Source organism: Lygodium microphyllum, chromosome 16, assembly GCF_053477565.2.
Source record: "Lygodium microphyllum isolate KBCC chromosome 16, Lygodium_microphyllum_v1.1.10, whole genome shotgun sequence".
Taxonomy (NCBI): domain Eukaryota; kingdom Viridiplantae; phylum Streptophyta; class Polypodiopsida; order Schizaeales; family Lygodiaceae; genus Lygodium; species Lygodium microphyllum.
In genome coordinates this window covers 71,491,691-71,513,914 of record NC_141150.1, presented here as the reverse complement: position 1 = coordinate 71,513,914, position 22,224 = coordinate 71,491,691, and the positions used below count along the sequence as shown (strand labels likewise).

At 39.1% G+C, this 22,224-nt stretch overlaps 1 protein-coding gene across 3 annotated transcripts in view; it reads right to left on the bottom strand.

Annotated features, from left to right (window-relative positions):
• Positions 1-5,958, bottom strand: part of MOS7 (nuclear pore complex protein-like protein) — a 49,331-nt gene extending 43,373 nt beyond the window's left edge. For 2 of the 3 annotated variants that reach the window (XM_087695916.1, XM_087695917.1), the window contains exons 1-2: positions 5,587-5,958; positions 4,803-4,963 (exon numbers count right to left, since the gene is read on the bottom strand). In XM_087695916.1, the coding sequence (XP_087552042.1) occupies positions 4,803-4,963; positions 5,587-5,829 (404 nt within the window). In that variant the 5' untranslated portion in view covers positions 5,830-5,958. Of the gene's footprint in view, positions 1-4,727; positions 4,964-5,586 lie in introns of those variants that run through there. The other variant, XM_087695918.1, reaches the window with a different exon arrangement.
• Between the last annotated feature and the right edge of the window lie 16,266 nt (positions 5,959-22,224).

The window sequence follows — 22,224 nt, the reverse complement described above, 5'->3', positions numbered from 1 at the left end:
AAAAATCTGCACAAAGAATCATTACTGAATGGAGACAACCTATTTATTAAATGTGGATGGACCCTCCCAAATTAGGGTTTCACAAAGACTCCTTCGAACTGCATCTTTTTTAGGGTTTTTCATTAAATAAGCATGTTTTGGGGCTGTTTAAGAGGCTAATCAACATGTACTACATTTTTTAGCTCAACAAAATGGAGCTTGTAAAGCCCACTCTCCTAGCAACCTATCACTAAAATAGCTCCTGTAGAAGAATCCTCGATAAAAATAGCCGACTCAATGAAGACAACCTGGGTATCAAATCTAGTAAGGCCATAAGCTAAGAGGAGATGGAAGCCCAAGTCCGTAGAATGGAGGGACTCTGCAATGGAGCTCAATGGGTAGGCACATAATGAGAGCAAAGTGGCAACACCACTAATAGGCACCGTAGAAATATCACCAACAGTGTAACTATATCCTCAAATGGACGAAGATCATACAACAAATCTCCTAGTGGAATCATATGACCTAAAGCATCATTGTCAATGAGCCCAGGGCTCTCTGAAGATGAGTCAACCATTGCAGAAGGCTCCTCCAGCTCATGGATGTGAAGGAACACGGACTCGTGTAACAACTGGTGTAGAAGAAAAGGACAACTCATACACTTTACTGCCATTCTTTCCTCGAGGATAAAGGTAAGGGAATTTCTTCCAATGCTTCTCCTCGAGATGAGTGTCCTTCCCACGATAGGGGCATTTAGGCTTCTTTAAATCCATGTCAAAGCCCAAGGGAGACTTGTTCTTGGCCTTCTTGTACTGCTTGTTGCCCCCTCCCAAACCTACAATAAAAGCTTTTGTAGAGTGGCATCCATTGGTTCCAATCTCCTTAAGACGCTCTTCGTGCTCCAAAACAAGTGGTGCTACCTTCTCCCAAAGAATAGTCTCACACACCTTGGAGGTTAATAAGTTGGTATAGAAAACATCATACTTGAAAGATGGGAGATAAATAAAAAGAATCATCACCATATACTGTGAAGATATCATATGACCAAGGGATGCAAGCTCATCTTGCATGTCCTCCATTTGATTGATGTGCTCGCACATAGAGGGGGAATCATCAACTAAGAGCATTCAAAGTTTTTTCTCTAGGATAGTGCCGAGGGCAAAGGTCTTCTAATGGTAGAGGGAAGCTAAAGTCTACACAAGGATCCAAGACCATCACAACCGCCTCTTCCCACTCAAAGTTGTTGGTCCACCCTAAATTAATTAAGGTAAAATAATATGCACTAAGCTAGAGTAATAACTATGAGAGAAGACTCAATTACCCGCCATATGCTGTAATTCTCCCCATTGAGCTTCTGATCTTAAGGAAGAGCCAGTAACACAAAGACCTTACAATCCATATTAACCTAGAACTCCACGTCAAGCTCAGAAGGCATTGTCACCTAAATAACCTACACAAAAACAAGGGCAACCCCCTCTTAACTCCGAAAACACAGCCTTCTAGGGCTTCCTCCACTCGTTCCAAACTTGTTTCAATTGCCAAAGGCAATGAAAACTCAAAATCTTCAAGAGAAGCCTAAAAACACAGCCTTTTCACCTTCATGAACAGCAGAAACCTGCAAAAAATCAACAACTTTGCTTCTTTCCTTGCACTACTCTACACTTCTCAGCCTTTGTCAATGGACAGCCCTCCCGCTCACCCTCAAATACTGAAAACACAACCTTTTGTCGAGCTGAAGTCTCCTCTTTAGTTCTGCCCATGATCAATCAGCCCTCCAACACTACTCTCATACCATGTTAGAGATCAAACAATACTCAAGCATATAACCAAACTAAAAGAAAATGAACACGGAGAGAAGAGGGAGAGAGAAAGAGATAGTAGAACCACATCTCTCCTACAAATGAATGCTAAAATAAAGGAAACTTATACGTACAACGGGCTATTGAGTGTATCTCTACCGAGGATCTCTCTCCATCTACAAAACTCAAGTGGGAATTTGGGGGGAGGGGCCAGGCTAGCCAACATATATGCAATAAAAAATAGAAGAACGTGACCAGGTCGGCCAATAAAAATTGGCTGACTGCTGCATAAAATAATCGCAGCAATAAAAAACAATAAGAGATGCTGCACAAATATGCTTCATGACACATGGCATCGTGCCTCACCTATCAGCTTGTATGGCATGCCTAACTGCCTCAAACTGCTAAGAATCAGCTCGTGACTACATGAAACTGTCCAACTTCAACTAGGAAATGCATAAATCTGCTCGAGAGTAATAACTACACAACTATACTCTATCTATGTCCATCCAAGGGATGACCTCTCTAACACAAACTACATAGGCCATTGTACAAACTTTTTATGATCATGCCATCTAACTAATTGTAACTATCTATTCTCACAAATCTAGCCCACACTTCAAGACATTAATCCTTTCTAAATAAGAAATCAATCTATTGAATAGATCCCACTTCATGTGTAACAACATTTCTCTCAAAAGACCATGAGATGAGATAATAAAAATCATTAAAGAATGTGAACGTTTTGGGTACCTTAACATACTCCCACCATGAGATAGGTAGGCAAGATTTAACATTGATTGACCTAGCCTTTTTCACCAAAGCCCTCGCCATAAAGACCCAAGGATGTTGACCCATGCATAGATCTTGGGATAATGACCATCACAAGGAGAGCATATGGTGTCACACCTCCAACAAACCAACCCCATCTTGATATTTGCTCCAAATTTATTCAAGGCACACAAAGATGGTAGTTTTGACATACCAATTCCTTCTCTGCATCACCTAGTTTCAAGAGACACTGTTCCTTTCCTCTGTAAGGACATTTAGAGTTCTATAGAGATCTCAATTACAACTTGTGTTCAACAATTGTACTCTTCTTTTCATGAGGAGATACAACACTCCAAGGAGGAGTTACATAAGGCTAACACTGAGCTTGCCTCAGCCAAGAAAACTCTTTCCGATCTTTTTAAGCAGATGGTATCACAAACTAAGTTGATAGAAGCCCAAAAAGCAGAAATCTCCTCTATGCAAGCTCAGATGATTGAAGCAAAAGCTCAAGTAGCTGCTACCAACAATGAGGATAAGGATATCTTTTTCAAGAGACCCAAGAGCTTAAAGCTTTAATGAGATTATTCCAAGAAACCCAAGCTACATTTCTTCCACAATATGAACTGGACAAGACACGTGAGTTCTCCAAAGGATTTTTTTAAACTTAAGGTGATAAACGGAAGAAAAAGAAGACCATGCTGATCATGATGACTTGAGATACCTCAAAAATGAACATACAATGGCCAACCTTGAGATTTCCAATCAACAAGTTTATCCTTAATCCTTTCAAAACTTCAATCCAAAAGAGAGTTGAGAACTACATCAACTCCTACAGAATAAACTAAAAGAGATTTCAGCATATTAATATGCAATTCTGAAGCCAAACTAAAAAAATTCCCATGCATCCATAGCCCTCTCTGTAGAGTAGCTGACTGAGAAAGCATACCTCTCTCAAAGGAGGCTGTCATGTCTTGATGGTTGGCTGCATTTTACTATTCTCCATCATTGAGCAGCAGGGCAACACTCTCTTCAAGTTGGCATCACAAAAGTAGAGTATTGCATTCGGGATCCATCTAGAGTACGACACACTGTCAAAGTTGCTCTTGATGTCTTTTGACACTTCTCTCAACTCTCCTCTTTCCCAATCCTCTAGGCACAGAGGCTTGAGGCCCCTTTCTATCATTCTCCTTTCAATATACTCTCTCCTTCATCAAACATTCTTCAAATAGTTGTTATTGTGTGTTATGCACTTTGTGTTTCTCTCTATTTGCCCTAGCATTTTCTTACATGGTATCAAAGTCTAGTGCACTTGACTAATAGTTCAGCCTTGATTCGAAAAGCTTGGCACTCAAGGACACGCAAAAGCACTCCCAAAGATGTCTCGACCATCTTCTCCAAAGCACTCCCTATCGAACACACTTTGTTTCCAACAAGAAAATGTTGCCACATTGTAAGTGCACTACATGGAGGGTGCACTACCATGACATCCACCATTGCCACATTAATGTACGAATCTAACCTAGAAGTCCAATCATCTAAGACCTAACCACAAAACCAAATCAACCAATTGTAATCGAACTACAATGACATTATGTGACAATGCTTTTGTAGGAACAAGAAGATCCCTATAGAAATCTGCAAACAACCCAATCACCTTTGAAGGATCTATAACCATTACATCATGGGAATCTTTCAACTAAAAGACATTTTGACAAGCATACTTTTGTTGTGGCTGCATATAAAACTCACAATGCTAACAATTAAGATCAATAAGGACTTCAAATCAAGCAAACACTTACACCAAATGTACTACAAATCTTCAAAGGAAGCTACCTATCTAGTCAACTAGTCAATTGCAATATCTACACAATTTGACTATTAACAAGAGCCACTATTGCTTACAATATGGTCATATATTTTCTCTTAAGATAGTGGGCTTATAACTATCGTAGCCATTTGAACTTTACAAAATTTGAACCATTTCAAAATGTCCTATAGACTACATAAGCTAACATATATCAACTCCCAAGCATTCAACAATAACACAAAGTGGAATTGACATATTCAAGAATCCTTTCTAACCTTACCATAAATAAATAAAGACTAAAAAGTTGTGAGTATCCTAATGTAGGAAAGAGGTGGAATATGTGCAAAAGTTGGCTGACATTAACTTAATACCTTTTTCACAGGTTAAAAGTTCAAGGAGCTTGATGTGATGCTTTGCACTCGTGTGAAGTTGAATGCCATATGTACCTAATACTATAAGTTGAAGCCTCCAGCAAGGGCACTGAAGCTTGCGATGTGAGGTCGAGTACAACAAGGGCATTATCACCAGCTAGTATCAAGAACCAGCCCCTCCTATTGAAGGTTATGAAACGCACTTGGAAATCCACTTCCAAGCTTGGCTGCAATGTCTGCAAAGCATAGTGAATGAGAGGAATTAACAAGACATGAGGTGACATCCACATGATAATGCCACAGTTGCAATTATGCATGTTTTAAGCGTGTCTGTTAGAATTCAATGGCCATACATGAGCAAACTATTAAAATACTAAGGTTAAGACACAAGGTCAGCCGGGACCTCAAATATTCATAGGACACTATTACATTCATAGATATTTTGGCAAAACAAGCCATCGGAACTCATATTCTGGCATAATGAATGAAAGGAATTACCAAGACAATGGATTACATACAACTGATAATGCTGCAATGCTAGAATTAAAGGAATTAACAAGACATTAGATCACATACAACTGATAATGCTGCACTTGCAATCATACATAGACATATTCTAGCATAGTAAATGAAAGGAATCAACAAGAAAATCACATACACATGGTAATGCTGCATTTGCAATTACTCGTGTCTGATGTGTGCTTATTAGATTTCAATAGCCATAGATAAGCAAACTAATTTAAAATGCAGAGGTTTTTCTGCAGAGTGACACAAGGTCAGCCAGGATCTCAAGTATTCGTAGGACACTGACACATTAAGGACGTATTCTGGCAAAACAAATATGAGTATGAACACATACTCTGAAGTGTGCTTTGGCGAGAAGAGTTTCTTGAGGGACAGGGGTGTCGAGCTGCTCGATATCCACTGAATGTAGCAGACGGTCACAGGAGCTCCAGACGAAGAGACGACCACAACCATCGTAGGCGACGAGGTTAAGGGGGATCCTCCAAGGAGACACCGAAGGAGGCGCGTCTGCTGCTTGACCAGGAAAGCCTTCAGCGACCTTCCTGAAGACAGGATTGTCTGCGAGAGGCTCCACCATAGCTCTGAGCTTCACGAAGGGCGTCGCCTCGAAATTCAGAGTTTCAAAGCCATCGGCTGAAGCCTTTCTATGAAATGTACGTTCGAATACTCGTTTAATCTCCAATTGCCTCACAACCTCATGAACACGATAAACACTTCTATGAAGAGTAATCTTATTTCTTAGAACTATATTATTTTTGTTGTAAGTTTGAAAAGTTCCCCAATCTCCATAGGGTTTCTCTTAACCTACCCTTTTTCCAAACTTGCATTTTTCAATTAAAACTTTCTCCGTTTCTCTTTTTCTCACATGTAATCTCTCTTTTTTTTTCCCTCCCTTTTTTAATTAAAAGCCCTTTCCTCCCTTTCTCTCTCTCATTGTAAAGCTTATACTCTCTCTCTCTCTCTCTCTCTCTCTCTCTCTCTCTCTCTCTCTCTCTCTCTTAGTTTTACTATTGTATTATTTTTATTGTAGGTTTAGAAAGTCTCGAGTCTTTAGAGGGCTTCCCAAATCTACCTCCTTTTTTAAACTTCCCTTTTCTAATTAAAACCCCCTCCTCTCCCCTCTCTCTCATGTGTAATCTCTCATTTTTTCTTCCCCTTCTCTTTTAATTAAAAGCCCCTTTCCCCTCTCTTTCTCCCTCTCATTGTAAGGTCTACTCTTTCTCTCTCACACAAATTAAATTTTTTTAAATTAAAAAATAAAAAAATAAATTTAAAGTTTTTAAATATAAATTTTCACACACTTTTAGAGGGAGATAGAAGGAGAGAGAGAGAAGAAAAAGAAGGATTTTAAAAAAAGAAGAAAGAGAAAAAGACAGAGAGGGGGAAAAGAGGAAAAAAAATAGTCTTTTTTAAATTAAATATTTTTATTCCCCCTTCCTCCTCTCTCTCTCATGTGTAAAGCTTAGGTTCTCTCTCTCTCTCTCTCTCTCTCTCTCTCTCTCTCTCTCTCTCTCTCTCTCTCTTTAAACTTTTTAATAAGAGAGAAAAGAAAGCGAGAGAAAAAAAAAACCTGAAAGATAAAAAGAGAGGAATATAAAAATAAGGGAGAGAGAGAGAGAGAGAGAGAGAGAGAAACCAAGAGAAAGATACAAAGTGAGCAAAAAATAAAGAAGATGAGAGAGAGGGAACTAAGAGAAAGAGAATTATAGAGAGAGAGAGAGATAGAAAATATAAAATTTAAGAGAGAGAAAGAGAGAAAAAAGGAAAAGCAACGATAGAGGGGAGAGAGATAGAGAAGAGAAAAGAAGAAGAAGAAGAAGAAGAGAGAATTCGAGCACACAGAGAGAGAGAATTATCAACGATAGAGGGGAGAGAGATAGAGAAGAGAAAAGAAGAAGAAGAAGAAGAAGAGAGAATTCGAGCACACAGAGAGAGAGAATTATAGACAGAGGAAAGATAAAATTTAAAAGAAAGAGAAAAGAAAAAATTTCAAAGAGAGAAAGAAGAGAGAGAATATTTTTTTAAAAGAAAAAAGAGGAGAGAAAAGGAAAAGAGAGGAGAGAGGGGGAGAGAGAGAGAGAGAGAGAGAAATAGAGAGAAGAAAAAGAATAAGAAAGAAGAAAAGAGGAAGAGAGATAGAAAAAAAGAAAAAAAAGAAAAAAAATTATTTAAATATTTTTTTAGAGAGGGGGAAAGGAGGGGGAGGAGAGAGTGAGAAAATATAAAATTTAAGAGAGAGAAGAAAAAAATTAAAATTAGGAGGAAGGGGAGGAGAAGAAAAGGGAGCGGAGAGAGAATAAAAGAAGAGAGAGGAGAAGAAGAGAGAGAATTATATATAGGGAAAATATAAAATTTACATACTTTAAGAGAAACTAAGGAGAGAAAAGAAAGTTAAAGAAGAAAAAGAAGAGAGAGAGAGAAAGGGAACATGGAGAGAGAATTATAGAGAGAGGAAAGATCAAATTTTAAAAAAAGAGAGGGAGAGGAAAAAAAGAAAATTAGGAGAAAAGGGAGAAGAAAAGGGGGCGAAGAGAGAGAGAGAGGAGAAGAGAGAGAATTATATATAGGGAAAATATAAAATTTACATACTTTAAGAGATACCAAGGGGAGGAAAGAAAGTGAAAGAAGGGGGAGAGAGAGAGAGAGAGAGAGAGAGAGAGAGGAAATGTGGAGAGAGAAAATATAAAATTAAAAAAGAGAAAGAGAAGAAAAAATAGAGAGAGAAAAAAAATTAAAATTTGAAAGAGAGTGTGAAAGAGAGAGAGAGAGAAAAGAAAAAGAAAAAATATAAACATAGAGTGAATAATAGAGAGAGGAAATTTAAAATTTAAAAGAGAGCAAGAGAGAGAGAGAGAGAGAACCAAGTGAGGAGAAAAAAAAACTAAAGTAGAAGGCAGAGAGAGAGGGCAAAGAAAAAAAATTAGAAACAGAGAGGGAAAAGAGGAGAGAAATATGAGAAATGGATTGTTGAGCAAAGTTGTCGTGTGATACTGCGAAGTGGCCTAGCGTTCCATGCAACTTGGCTAATATAAACCTTTACTAGCATTCCTTGCACATGAAGTGGCAATTTCACACTATCAATCATGAAGGAGTCTTGCAAGAGGATAAAATTTCCCATAAGGTGGTGTGTGGACCTATGTTATAGGGTGGTAGTGTGGCAATTTCACTTCCCTTATGCCAGCTAGTTTTTGCATATGTGTATATATATTGTGGTCCCTATGTGTTAGGGTGTTTAGTCTTTGAGAATATATGGATCTAACATGTGCATTGAAGTTTGTTCCTTTTATTGCATTGAAGTTTGTCTTTTTATTTGCATTATGCATGAAATAGAGACTAAGAAATCTAGATACGCATCTCTCTCTCTCTCTCTCTCTCTCTCTCTCTCTCTCTCTCTCTCTCTCTCTCTCTCTCTCTCTCTCTCTCTCTCTCTCTCTCTCTCTCTCTCTCTCTCTCTCTCTCTCTCTCTCTCTCTCTCTCTCTCTCTCAAAGAATACACACTTTCTTTTCTTGGCATACAATTTATTCTTCTGAATGGTCCCTAACACTACTTTTAGGTGCCCTCAATGTTCCTTGTCGACTTGGAATATGTCAAAATATAAATAAAGAATGCCAACACTAACTCATGTTTACGGTATCATGACAATTGAAGGTAGTTGGGTCACCAAAATGCATTACCAAGAACTTACGATGGCCATACCTTGTATTGAAGGTTTCTTGGATACACTTCGAGAGTCTCCTTTGGCTCCAAATGCAAGGGAATTCAAAGACCTGGATTTTCATTCAGCATTATATCCGCTTCATTATCCTAATTTAATAGTATATCGATGTTCAAATCTATCTCTAAGAAGATCATGGCCCCTTGTAGTCTAATGAAAAGCTCATCTATACTAGGAAATGGGTAGCTATTCTTTCTAGGCACTTGCTTTAGGCTTTTATAGTCAACGTAGAGTCTAAAGGACCCATCTTGCTTCTTTTTGGAAAAGGATTAGAGCTCCCCAAGAAGTTGCTGGACCAAGAATTTTATTTATAAACCCCAACAGTTCATCATAGCTACTTTTTGAATTGTATGCCCTCATGTATGGACATCTTGTAAGATCTTTTTATAGCAAGCTATGCTCCTTCCATAAGCTCGATTTTGTGATCAGCCTCATAGTAGGGTTGTAACTCTCTTAGCTCTTCAAGGAATATGGTTGTGTATTCCTTAAGCTAGGCAAGATTTGAGACTTCCTTTGGCTAATTGACCTTATTGAGCTTAATCAAGTAAACATGTTAACCTTTCCTCAACCCTTTTGTAATGTAGATGGATTTAGTTAACTATATATTTGGTAATCTTGACTTACCCTAAGTCTATAGTCATTCTTCTAAAAGATTCTTGAAGTTCATAAGGTTGCTTTTGCAGTGGATTTTTGCCTTTTTGGGGTTTATCAAATCCATACAAAAGAAGCTCATCTTCCAATTTGAACATATGTTGTCACATGATGTTCAATTAGACCTCGTGGTATTTGCACAAGCACAAATCTAGATTTTGTAGGAATTTTTGCAAGATTTAAGGAACTCATTGCACACCCTGTGGTCAATTATGCTTCCCAAGAGCTATATTCATGAGCTACTTGATCTTTGGGTTGTTACCCACCACAAGGATCCAACTTCTATAAGTAGGAAAACTTTAGGTCCTTATACATGATTTGGGGGTTTGGCCCATATTTTGCTTGTCCTTCGCTTGTGAATGAAAATTAAGATGCACCCTTGGTTTCTTTCAATATCTTGTCATATTCTACCATCTACACAATAAGCACAAAACTCTTGCTTAAGGCATTTACTTGCACATCATTCATGTCTTAACACAAATTTCTTGTATAGAGTTTATAAAAAATATTCTAGTCTTTTTAGGATGATCTCAATTGGTTTTTAAAAAAATATTGTATGTGATTTTTGCTAATTTATGAGAAAAAGAATGCTGATTTGTTTTTGTACATAAAGAATTGAGTTTCTATACTATAATCTACTCGGTCATGGAACAAGCCATTCATAAAAATGTGGATTTGTACTGGAGAGATGCATATATGTCGAGGATGTTTAAAGCGTAAGCTTAAAGTGAGATATAGAAAACTGTGTTTGAAATCCATGTTTTTTGAACTAACAATATATGCATTAACAAGAGTTTGAGGTTACATTTTGGCCTTTTAGCAAGAGGAGAGAGAGTGCAATTCACAAATGAGAAGGCTTTCGTTATATAACTTTTGTCCAAAAATCATTTTGGCATTTTTGAAAAATCATTTTTAGTATTTTCGAAACTATTGGTTTTATTGAAATGGCTCGAGTAATTGTCAATTTCTAGCAGTAAAACAAATCAATTGTTAGTTTCACTAAGATGGGCTAGAGTGATTCTCATTTTCCAATAGTAATGGTTTGCCATCACATTTCAACCATTTCTCTTATCAAGGAAAAAAGAAGGTGATAGAATCCTTCTCTTTGAAATATTTTAGTGTTCATTTCCTCCTCTCTTCCCTCCACTCAACAGCCCTAAGTTCCTCTTTATTTTCTCTACATAATGAGATTGGAGTTGGGTTTGGGCTTGGGAGGGTTGATATGTGGTGGCATCATCTATATCACGCCACAAAGCTTCCAATCTCAGCCCCCTCATCTCCACCCCATGTGGCCACTCATTTAGTGGTTTTGACTTGCTCTCCATAGCCTCAATTGTACCCATTCTTTGAGATCTACAATGTCAACTTCAAATTGCCATCTAGCATGTTCACACTCATGCACAACCACTAACTGAGCTTCTTTATCCCAACGCCACACATGTGCTCTCTCTCTCTCTCTCTCTCTCTCTCTCTCTCTCTCTCTCTCTCTCTCTCTCTCTCTCTCTCTCTCTCTCTCTCTCTCTCTCTCTCTCTCTCTCTCTCTCTCTCCCCATAGCCTCAATTGTACCCATCCTTTGAGATCTACAATGTCAACTTCAAATTGCTATCTAGCATGTTCACACTCATGCACAACCACTAACTGAGCTTCTTTATCCCAACGCCACACATGTGCTCTCTCTCTCTCTCTCTCTCTCTCTCTCTCTCTCTCTCTCTCTCTCTCTCTCTCTCTCTCAAACCACCCCTCCTCATAACGTTGGGCAATACAAGCTACAATGAATTGAAAGGCAATGATCTTGAACTTTTTAACATCAAAATTGGATTAGTTTCATATATTAATATCCTATGCTAAAAACAAAGTTACAAATGCAAGCTTTACTTGGTAAAAATAAGCTTGCATTGTAGTAACCACTCACATTTGGACAGTCAAATATAGTGTTGAGGATCAGAAACACGTTGAGGCACGTTCTCCACCCACAACTCATATCTTGATTGAGTTATTGTAGGACTCACACAATCCATGTGGTCATCGTACCTACAAGTCCTACTAATTAGCAAGAAGAGCCTCCATGCAAACAACAAGCTTGCATGCAGCCCTAAAGACACAAGCCCCAAGTCTATTCTCAATGACATCTTCAAAGAGCACAAACTAACCTCAAAGAATATAATATAAGACTCCAGTGTTTCCTATTCAATCATCAAATAAGATAAGAATTTCAAAGCACTAGCACCAAAACAAAGATAGAAGAAACTAGTGAACACAAACAAGCAATGGTCTTGATCAAGCACTTACTACTCATGATAGAAAATGAAAATGGCTCATATATCATCAATCCTCATGTAAGGAAACCTCCTCAAAAGTATGGGATATGATTGTTCATCATCTTGTAGGTCCTCAATATTAGTGGATTAGGACAATATACACAATTGTGTGGGGGCAATGGTAGCGAAGTTACAACATAGCTATCAAAAACAAGAGGGGGGTTTAAGGATAATTAAACTAACATACCTAATGAGATTAATGATAAAGATGACAAGAAAACAAACAATAATAACTTATTGTTGTAGGGCAAGCATGATGGAGTTTGTCAATTGCTCTTCATTAGGATGAGAGAGCACTTGAATATCAACATCATTGAGCTCAACTTGCAAGTCGATTCCCTCTGATGGATATAACCTCCTTGATGAGGGCCTCTACACCTGACAACACAACCACACACTTGTCGAGGATGGCACAAAGCTCTTTCTCAAGAACACACCCCTCCTTTGTCAAAAATGGTGGTGGTTGGCAAGCTCTATTGGAACCAACTATAGTAGAGGCAAAGGATAGACATTGTGTGGAAGAGGTGGGGGCTAGTGGTCGGTGGGGCTCGATTGGGGACACTTGGGACTAGGGCCAAGGCTCGTGGAGTGGGGCCACTTGGGGCTAGAGCTTGGGTTGAGGCTCGTGGGGTGGGAGCAATTAGGCTTGAGGCTAGGGCTTGGGCTCTCAAGGTCTTGGGAAAGGGGCACTTGAACCTACATCTAGGACTGGGGCTCAAGCTTGAGCTCGTGTTGCAAGGGCACTTGAGCCTACTAAGCTTGGGGCTAGGGCTTGTGGGGCAAGGGTATCTTGGCATGGGGTTGGGGTTGGGGCTTGTGGGGATGGGGGCACTTGGGCCTAGAGCTCCGACTTGGGCTCGTGGGGCTTGGGTTGGGCTTGGGGTTGGGACTCATGCTCATGGGGCTCAAATTAGACCTAGGATTGGGGGTGGACTTGGACTCATGGGGCTCTATTAACTCATGGGGCTCAATAGGCTGGGCAAGCTTGTGGGGCTTGGTGGGCTATGGGGCTTTGTCTCGGGGTCAAGTTGAGGTATTGCTCATGCTCTTCGCAAGCATGGATGCAATCTAGCAAGCTTTGTCCTAGTCTTAGGCTCTTTTACTACTAGTGCTCTTTGTAAGCATGTGTCCCTCTCATGTCTATCAAGGGATTTCGGCCTAACTCGTTGTCGATGAAGAGGCAAGATGGTAAGAAGCAACAAGCGATAGTCTGAGATCTCCATAGGATTGAAAAGCCTTTCATACTAGAGTTGCAAGTGGCACAAGCTATCAAAATCTTTGGGTGTGACCATCACCCTGCTTGTGGGCATGGGCTAGGAGAAAATATATATCTATAAAAAATTAAATGAGAAAGTCTTTGGCAATCTCTTGAAGTATGAGAATTGTCAAGATAGTAAACCGTATGTGTATGGCCCAATGATCACAGATTTCTCAAAACCAATCTTTGAAAGGTAGGCATGGTATTGAAGACTGCATCTACCTCTCTATCTTGGTAGCTTGCTAAGAAGTGCACTATGAGCTTGATATCTTCTACGCCTTTCATGGGAGGGACCTGAGCATGCCACGAACCCTGAAGCATAAGCTCTAAAGAGTCACCATAAAGCCATAGAGACTACTATGTTACGTTTATGGACCACTTAGTGGTGACCCTTGAAGACAAGGACAAGGATGAGGATCACCACATAGTGATAAAGACTATGCTTGGGAAAAGGTTTGCTATGAACCGCTTGGTGGTGAGCCTTAATGACAAGGATATTAGACAAGGGTCACCATCAAGTGATAGAGGTTGCTTCTAGGGAAAGGGTAGCCATGAGCAGCTTTTTGGTGACCATTGAAGACCAGAACACTAGATGAGGGTCACCATTGAGTGATAAAGGTTGTCCCTATGTAAAGGGTTTCTACGAGCTGCTTGGTGGTGACTATAGAAGATAAGAACACTAGACGAGGGTCACCACCAAGTGATAGAGGTTGTCCTTAGGCAAAGGGCTTGGTGATGACTAAAGACCATAACACTAGACGAGAGTCACCATCAAGTGATAGAGGTTGCCCTTATACAAAGGGTTGCCATGAGCCACTTGGTGGTGACCATAGAAGACAAGGACATTGGACAAGTGTCATCATCAAGTGATAGAGGTTGTCCCTGTGCAAAGAGGAGCCATGAGTTACTTGGTGGTGACCCTCAATGACAAGGACACTAGATTAGGATCACCACCAAGCAATAGAGGTTGCCCCTAGGGAAAGGGTAGCCACAAACTGCTTGATGGTGACCATCGTAGACTAGAACACTAGATAAGGGCCGCCATCAAGTGATAGAGGTTGCTCATAGGCAAAGGGTTGTCATGAACTACTTGGTGGTAACCATCAAAGACCAGAACATTGGACGAGGATTACCACCAAAGCGATAGAGGCTGTCCCTATGCAAAGGGTTGTCGCCATCACAAGCCACTTTTGGTGGCGACCATATAAAACAAGGTGTAAAGCACTCGTGGGGTTGCCATGCCTTCAGCGAGTAGAAAAGTTAGGAAAAGCTCGGCTCCTAGTCACTCAAGACAATAATCTCTTTTAGCACCGCATTGGTATCTTTAGGCAAATCCATGGACTATTTTTTGACCTTGACTTTTCATGAGTCTATTCACATTGACTGCCTATCCTTTGACCCTTTGGTCTATATACTCTTGTGTCCTAATGTAGACTATCTCTTGACCCCTTAACCCCATCAATGACTTAGCATAATGGTTCATTTCCTACTATTAGCGCTATGGTTGAGTTATCCTATAGACCGTGTCCACTTAGGGCCCTTCTCCTAACATTTACCCCCCCTCTTTTGGAAGAGTTTTTGTCCTCAAAAAAAGTGGAAAATCGCTTCATGACCGTGATGTTTTTTTAAGTAGAACCTTCTTGAAGTCTATCTTTCCACTTAACCAAAACTTATTTTCAAACATGGTGATGTGTATGATGCTCATAAAAATCCAAGATCCATTATGGTTCATGAGGCTGACTGATGGTTCAAGAATTTCTACTAATGCTCCTTGGTCCACCAAACTATTATCATTACCAAGTTGCCTTCGCAATTGGCTAACATAAAAGACTGGATGGACTCTAATAGAGGAGGGTAGATCTAATTTGTTTGCAACTCTATCAACATGTTTAAGGATTGTAAATGGACCACAATATCATGTAGATAACTTAGGAACTATACCAAACTTCAAACTCCTTGAATGTTTGTTGCATATTTCTTGTACCAGTCTTGAGATTGCTTAGTATTCAAGTGTGCTACTTTTAGCATATCAAAATGATCTTGAAGAAAGTCCTTGACATGTTAGATTTTTTCATTGACTAATCCCATTGTAACTAGTGAGCGGGGTTGGAATCCAATAAGCATGAATGGGATAAATCCTCTAGTCACACGCTTAGTAATATTGTAAGCAAAGTTTAGTAAATAATCTTTCCAATTAGATTGTTTTTTGCTTACATATGCTCATAGCATATCTTCTAGAACTTGGTTTACGTGCTCGAATTGCCCATCCATAGTATTCAGATTAAGCATTGTATCTAACCTTTTGAATACAACTCTCCAAAAATGGCTATTAAACTATTAATCATGATCCCTTATGATATTGGTTAGGAATCCATAGAGTCAATAACCATTCTCCACAAATAGTTGAGCTAATTCAGGAGTTTTAACAGTTGTCTTTGTTGGAATGAATCTGCACATCTTAGTGAGTCTATATACTACTAGCCAAATGGCATCGCAACTACAATCGGTAGTAGGAAGTCCAACAATAAAATCCATAAAGAGACCTTTTCACTTGCCATTAGGAATTTCTAAAGGATGTAAAATCCCATCAACCTTCAAACGCTTGACTTTGTTTGCTTGACACTTTTGGCATTGAAAAACATATTTCTCTATATCCTTATGCATTCTAGACTAATAAAAGTGTCTACGTACACGGACATAAGTCTTTTGTATCCTAGGATGACCTACACTAGGACTATCATGACACTCATAAAGAATTTGGTGTTGCGTGTCTAAGTCCAAGGGTACACATATTCGATCTTTGTGAAGCAAGTACCCATCATCAATGGTAATGTTATTTCATCAATTGAGCTTGTCACTAGTAAGAGAGGATCCCTATGTGGAATTCATAGCTTGTGCATGCGTTGGTGAGGAATCGCTTCTTTTAATCACATTCCAAACCTTTTCATAAGACTGATCATGCTCACATTTGCCTCATAGACATTCTATCATATCACTCTTCAATATTGTAAATAAGAGAGTGTCAATCTCCAGCATTCTACTTAGAGCATTAGCTATGACATTATATCAACCCTTGCGATACTATAGCATGTAATCAAACTCTTAAAAAATTCAGCCTATTGAGCCTTTCTTTCTTTCAAATATTTTTGGTTAGTAAATTGTTTGATACTCTCTTCATCAAAGAATACTCCAAACAAAGCTCCATATACAAATAATGTCACCATTTTTTCAAAGCAAATTGTGTAGAGCTCATATTCATAAGTAGAATAATTTTGTTGAGTCTTATTTAGCTTTTTACTTTCAAACCCCAGAGATTGATCCTTTTGGAGGAGGATGGCACCAATGGTTGTGCACTAGCATTGGTTTCCATCACAAATGGTTTATGTGGATCCATTATAGCTAGGTTTGGTGGAGCAGTAGTAATAGCTACTTTAAGTTTATCAAAATTGCATTGTTGTTCCTCACCCCAAGAGAAAGTGGGACCTTGAGCTTTCAATTGATTTTTCATAGGAATAGTTGTTCTTAGCATAATCTTTGATAAACTTGTGATAAAATCCTGCCAAACCAAGGAATATTTGCAACTCCTCTAAATTTTTAGGATGAGCCATTGTTGTAAATTTGTTTGGACCTTTTTTGGATCCATTCTAATACCATTGTCGGATATAATATGACCAACATAATGAACTTTTATATTTAAAAATTCACATTTAGTTTCCTTAACATAAAAATTTGTGTTGCCTAAGCAACTCAAAGATTAAGCAAAGATAACTCCAATGTTCTTCTTTAGAATGACTATAAATAAGAATATCATCAAGGAAAACAACAACAAATTTTCTGAGATATGGACATAAGACACTATCCATAAGTTTCATGAATGTGGCAAGATCATTAGTTAGGCCAAAGGGCATAGCAAAAAATTCTTAATGTCCAAAACACATTTGAAATGCAATTTTTGATACATCCTCCATGCACTTACACACTTGATGGTATCGTGACCTCAAGTCAATCATTGTAAGATTAAGCAATGATGCATCTTATCATGTACATGTGGTAGAGAATGAGAAGAAGAATTTGGAAGAGAATGTTGTGGTGATAAGTTTTCTTTGAGAGAGAGAGAGAGAGAGAGAGAGAGAGAGAGAGAGAGAGAGAGAGAGAGAGAGAGAGAGAGAGAGAGAGAGAGAGAGAGAGAGAGAGAGAGAGAGAGAGAGAGAGAGAGAGAGAGAGAGAGAGAGAGAGAGAGAGAGCATGCACCTACTTTATCATTGTATTCTAGTAAATAAATATCCACAACGTCATTAAGAGAAGGCAAAGCCTTGTGCGAAGAAATATAGGAAAATAATACATAACAAAAACAAACATCTTCCATAACATGCACACCATGGTCCTTAAATGCTATAGTGTTATGTTAATAATTATGTTTTAATGAGTCACCCAAACTATACAACCATTCTTGGCCCAATGCCACATCTACCCTAGTCATGTTCATAACTTGAAATTTTATTTTCATGGTATGCCCTTGCACTTCCAATGGAACATCACAGACTTTTGCATCCCACACATCATTGTCATCCCTGTTCATGAGAGAGACAACATAAATACAAGTACTAGGGACTTGGGCAAATGTATCTTCTTAACCAACATATAGTTAATGAAGTTGTGAGTCAACCCATCATCCATGAGAATAGGGACTCATCATCCATTGATCATACCATGCATCCAGACCAAGTCGTGGGGGCTAAATGTGGGTTGCCATGGTGCAATAGTCAAGCAACACTCACACTCATCAATTTGATGGCTAACTTGTACAACTAAATATTTAGAACAAGCTTTCAAAGGAAGCACATGCATCATGTGCATTTTTCTTTGATCTTATTTTTATTAGGTTCATTGCCTTTGAGTTTTGAACAATCATTTTTTTCATGAGGGTCTAAGAAATTGAAGCATAACTTCTCCTTACATGATCTCGCAAGATCTTCACTTGAGAGTGTCCCTTTAGCTCCTTTGGGCTTCTTAGTATTCTCCTATTTGGTTGTAACATTGAACTTTCTCTTTTCTCCTAATGCCGATGTAGATTTTGAATGTGCAGATGCATATGCAGATGTTTTCCTATCTAATGCATCGTTAAAAATCTATGCACTCTCGATAGCTTCTTCTAGTATTTTAGGATATTGAGTCTTCACCTTGTCTTGTACTCATTGTCCAAGCCTCAAACAAATCCTCTAACCTTTTGAAAATCATCTAAGCCATCAATTTTGAGAACAATTTCTCTAAATTTGGAGATGTATAGTTAGTGTCAAACCCTCCATCTGACACTTATCCCAAATAGTCCCATTTTGATCCTTTTTATTCTTAGAAAGAAATTATTTTTGGAACATTTCCTCAAACTTGGCCCATATCATAGGACGAGTAGCAACATCAAGACTCATCCACCACTTGTAGGCCTTGCCTTCAAGTGTAAGGCTTGCCTCAAAGGCTCTAATAGAATTTGGGGTATGACGTAACTAATGCAAGTCACTCAACTTTTGTAAAAAAGTGTTGGATGCATCCTTATTATGACCTCATTCCTCTCATCGACACGCAGGTGGCTTCATGTCCTTTAACATATTATTAACCTCATGTGTACTAGGAGAGCGAAAGGCCTCGATGTCTTGAGGAAGCCCTGTTGATAGAGTAGCTTTAGGAGCAACTCCATCTTGAAGAGGCATACCGTGGATACTCAAAGCTTGTTGTTTTACCAATTGCTTTAAAAGTGCTGAGATCTGTGTAACATTTTCATTGAGAGGAACAAAATTTTTCTCTAGTGCCATAGTGCGAGCCACTAAAGTACTAAATTCTCCATTGTTCATTAGTTCAAATGCATCTAAATGATCTAAATCATTCATAATTTCATCCTCATGTATATCTACATGCTCATCATGCAATGAATGTGAAGGTGAGAATTGGTGTGATGCTTGAAATCAAAAGAGAAAAATCATTGCTTACCCTTAATGTCTTCACAACAAAACAATTCACAAAACTACAAGAGTGATGTGCTAGAACTCCACAAGTGTTGTATTACAAGTGGTAGTTGAAAGATCCTTGAAAAGCTCTTTATCTCCTCCCAAATAGGCTTTTGAAAACTTCACTTCTTATTTAGAATAACTCCAAGATGGTTTTGGCTAGGTGAGAGTTACAATAGAGGACCAGGAAAATGCAAGAGGAAGAAAACAACCAAATGTGTGTGGAGTCTAGTTTAATGGAAGAGCTTGTGTATTAATTAGTTTAGGGTGTGGGGATCGAGTATTGAGAACTTTTGCATAGTAGGAGTTATTTTCAAATGATTAAAGTATTTTTAAAAGTGCTCCTCATAATTAAAGTATTTTTAATGATGTAAACAATAATTTGTATTAAAAACTATGAAAGATATTACTGCTAGTATAGAAGGCCATTACATTCCATATTGTAACATTAATGAGACTTTTTAGATATGGGGAAATCTGAGATACATATGGGGAAATTCGGGGTGCTATGGGGGAATCAAGGATGGGAAAATTTGAGATCCATATGGGGAAATCCGGGATGTATATGGAAAAATCTAGGATGGGGGAATCTGGGATGCATATGGGGGAATTTTAGATGCTTGAGAGCTAAGGGGGTGCCCATTAGCTACACTTGTACTAACATCCTAGGCCTATTGGATTTAGGGTTGGAGGCAATAGAAATAGATACGTCATTCCATCTAAAATTATCATTCGCATGGTGTTTGGTGATTTTATCTTGTCGAAGCCTACACAATATTTTGAGTCTCTCCCTTTTGCTAATGGTGGTTGATAGGTCTAGGGTTAGAGTTTTGCATAGCAAGCGGAGTTGGAAGGCTTCCATGCAAGCAAAGGGCAAGGTATCCATTGTTGAAAGTCCCAAATGTAAGGGGGTTAGCTAGAGCCACTAAGGTATCGATATATAAGGGAGACTTGAGAAGGCTATCGTACAGTGGACCTCCATTTAGAACCTTGGAGACAAACAATAATCCTTGTTGAGATGAAAGAAAGATCACCCCTGATTGATAAATGATGAGCATGAGAATTCTAGTGTATGTGCTGCCGGTGAAAAATAACACGTGTTATCTCCAACAAGACATGTCATTAACATCTACTGATAAAAATACCAAAGATACCAAAAATATAAAAAATATTGGTAAAAATCAGGCCTTGGTCTTCATAGGGTAGGGTCAATAGCTTGGAGGATGCAACTGAGAGTAGCAACCACCCTATCATTGCCCATATGGTGATGTGATGGGAGTAGGAGAGCATGTGGATTGACCACATGGTGAAGAATGGAATGTAATAAACAGTATTGCAAGTTAACATTGTCAAAAAGTTTCATCACTACTTGTTGGCTACCCCATTCATGTTTTTTTATAGACTAGCATATACTCTCCTTTAAAAAGAGAGAGAGAGAGAAGCTTAGAAAAGTGTCCCTTTCATCACTACACTACTTGAAGTCATTCTTTAGTATTCTTCCATGTGCACACTCAGCACATTCTTGTAGAAAACAAAATGTTCTCATTAGGAAATGGTGAAGTAAATATACATCACAACTCATGAGCATGTGCACTGTGGGTGGAGAGACATAAAAAGCTTCTCATAAGGGGTTTCCTCCATATCATCCTTAGGCTCCAACTCATACTTCATCTTCTTTCATATTCATAAAAGAGAGAATAAGTAAAAAGGGTCACTACCAAAGCAATACAAGGTTTCTCTACAAGAAGGGGCCTCCCTCACTTAGTGGTGACCCATGCAAACTTCATAGTAATATGCATAAGCACAAGCTCAACTGCCAAAGACCCATTAATTGCTTATTGTTCAAGCATTCCAAGCCGAGCACTAATGGCTACCTCTCACATAGCCGATGTGCTATCCATCTCTATGACTGTAGTGAGCTTAACTCCATACCCAATCAAGTTGCCTCCTCTCCCAACAAGCACTCCAGTAGCGCCATGATCCAAGTGCAAGCTTCAAGCGAGCTCCATCCTCAAGCTCCACGCTCCAAGCTCCATTTCCGTGAGCAAGTCAAGAGAAGTGAAGAGAAAAGAAGAAGAGAGGAGAAGATGGAGAGCTTCTCCACCTCGGTCCCTCACCCTCACACGCTCACTCCCTCACACTCTCACACTCCCTCTCTCAAGCACAAGCTCAAGCAAGCAAGAAGAAGAAGAAGAAGAAGAGAGATACTTTTGGCCACACACAAGAATGAGCTTCTCATTCACTTTTCAACTTTATATACAAAACCCTAAATCCCTTTTGGGCGATCATCCCCTTATCCCCTTTTTTACATGGCCGACTGTGGCCTAGCCATTTTTCCCATTGTCCTCCTATCTTCCTTTCCACTGCCCATCTATGTTTACAATTTGCACGGGTGAGAGCACGACGCTCTTAAAATAAATCCTGGTGTGCCTTGGGCTCTTTTACAAAAGCATTGACTTGTGCTTTTTCTTGTGTGTCTTTCTCCTTGATTTGGGACTATTTTGCACTTCTTGTGTTTCCGGATTCTTCTTTGGCGTGCCTTCGTCTTCCATTCCACTTTTGCCTTAGTCTTGTCTTTTGCTTTAGATTTTTTGGATTTTCCACATTGTTCATTTGAGGGTTAACATTAACCCCCTCCTAGATGAGTGCTAGTCCCATGGCACTCACTGTTGTAGGTAGCAGGCTTTGGCATGCACTGAAGACATGGGTAGAAGGGACATCTGTGGTTTGCTGTGGAGGAGATGTGGTGGTGGTGCGGATGAAGGCCGTTGGGGGCATGCTGTTGGCTGGGGTGGCTAGTGGTCGAGTTATTGTAGTTGGGGATAGGGCTTTCGTTGTTGGGAATTTCATGGAGGGTTGGCATAGGTGTTGGTTTGTGGGGATTCTACACATGATAGTGGCTTGCATGATGAGAAAGGAAAAGAGTTCAGAGTTGAGTGGTGGTGAAGAGCTATCGGTACTTTTTGTGGAGTCGTCAATGCCTGCAATTGAAAACCTCTCATTTGGTCTCTCCCTAGGGGTTGGTGCTA